Here is a 946-nt window from a genome sequence, read left to right as displayed (position 1 = left end):
CTCTAATAATAGAAAATAAAAAAATTAAGTTTTGGACTTTATGTCTTAATGACAGGAGAGTTTTCTGGAAAGACAAATCTTTATGTTTCTGCCTTTGATTCTAAGTGTTGTTATTGTTTTTTTATTTCACATTCAAAAAAACAAATCCAGTCAAACACTCAGACACGTGCACATTTAACTGCTTCACAGCAAACTGTTCAGCAGGCCGTGTGCAAGCTTTCCCAGCATGCTTTGCTCAGAGCGATTAGCTGTGCAGCTCGTTAGAGTCGGGTCAAACTACAGAGAGGAGTTAGGACGAGGGTACCGCAGTGAGGAGGAGCTTCTCCTGTTCTGAGTCCTGGAAGACAAGCAGCTCTCATTAACTGCTGGGTTTTTATTACAACTCCAGGACCACTGGACTGAGCAGGACCAGGAGTTCTGGTTGGTTCTGGTGTTTGTCTCGGTGGGTCTCACCTCCAGCTCTCGCAGGATGCCGCTCTGACCGCATGTTTCCAAGTCCTCCAGCGCCTGAGACCAGAAGTTCTCCTCCTGGTCCGGTTCTGTCCCGTCGTGTCCCACGGTGAACCTGAGGGGGTCAGAGGTCAACCAATCAGAGAGCAGAACTGTGTGGGGTCAAAGGTCACCAGGTGAGGACTAACAGAGAGGACTGTGTGAGGTCAAAGGTCACCAGGTGAGGACTGACAGAACTGTGAGGGGTCAAAGGTCACCAGGTGAGGACTGACAGAACTGTGAGGGGTCAAAGGTCACTAGGTGAGGACTGACTGAGCTGTGAGGGGTCAAAGGTCACCAGGTGAGGACTGACTGAACTGTGAGGGGTCAAAGGTCACCAGGTGAGGGCTGACAGAACTATGAGGGGTCAAAGGTCACCAGGTGAGGACTGACAGAACTATGAGGGGTCAAAGGTCACCAGGTGAGGACTGACTGAACTGTGAGGGGTCAAAGGTCA

General features: G+C 49.8%; 1 protein-coding gene across 1 annotated transcript; it reads right to left on the bottom strand.

The window, feature by feature from the left end:
* Positions 1 to 6: 6 nt before the first annotated feature.
* LOC106512447 (glutamate receptor-interacting protein 1) lies at positions 7 to 565 on the bottom strand (the record flags this gene model as incomplete). The annotated part of the gene is given in 2 exon segments (XM_014001065.1): positions 7 to 337; positions 454 to 565. Coding segments are annotated over 2 exon segments (160 nt in total), but the record flags the coding sequence as incomplete, so codon positions are not given.
* Positions 566 to 946: the final 381 nt, after the last annotated feature.

The sequence above is a fragment of the Austrofundulus limnaeus genome, unplaced genomic scaffold (assembly GCF_001266775.1).
Source record: "Austrofundulus limnaeus strain Quisiro unplaced genomic scaffold, Austrofundulus_limnaeus-1.0 Scaffold6960, whole genome shotgun sequence".
In the NCBI taxonomy this organism is placed as follows: Eukaryota; Metazoa; Chordata; class Actinopteri; order Cyprinodontiformes; family Rivulidae; genus Austrofundulus; species Austrofundulus limnaeus.
The sequence above is the reverse complement of the archived record's forward strand: the minus strand, read 5'-3'. Positions and strand labels throughout refer to the sequence as shown.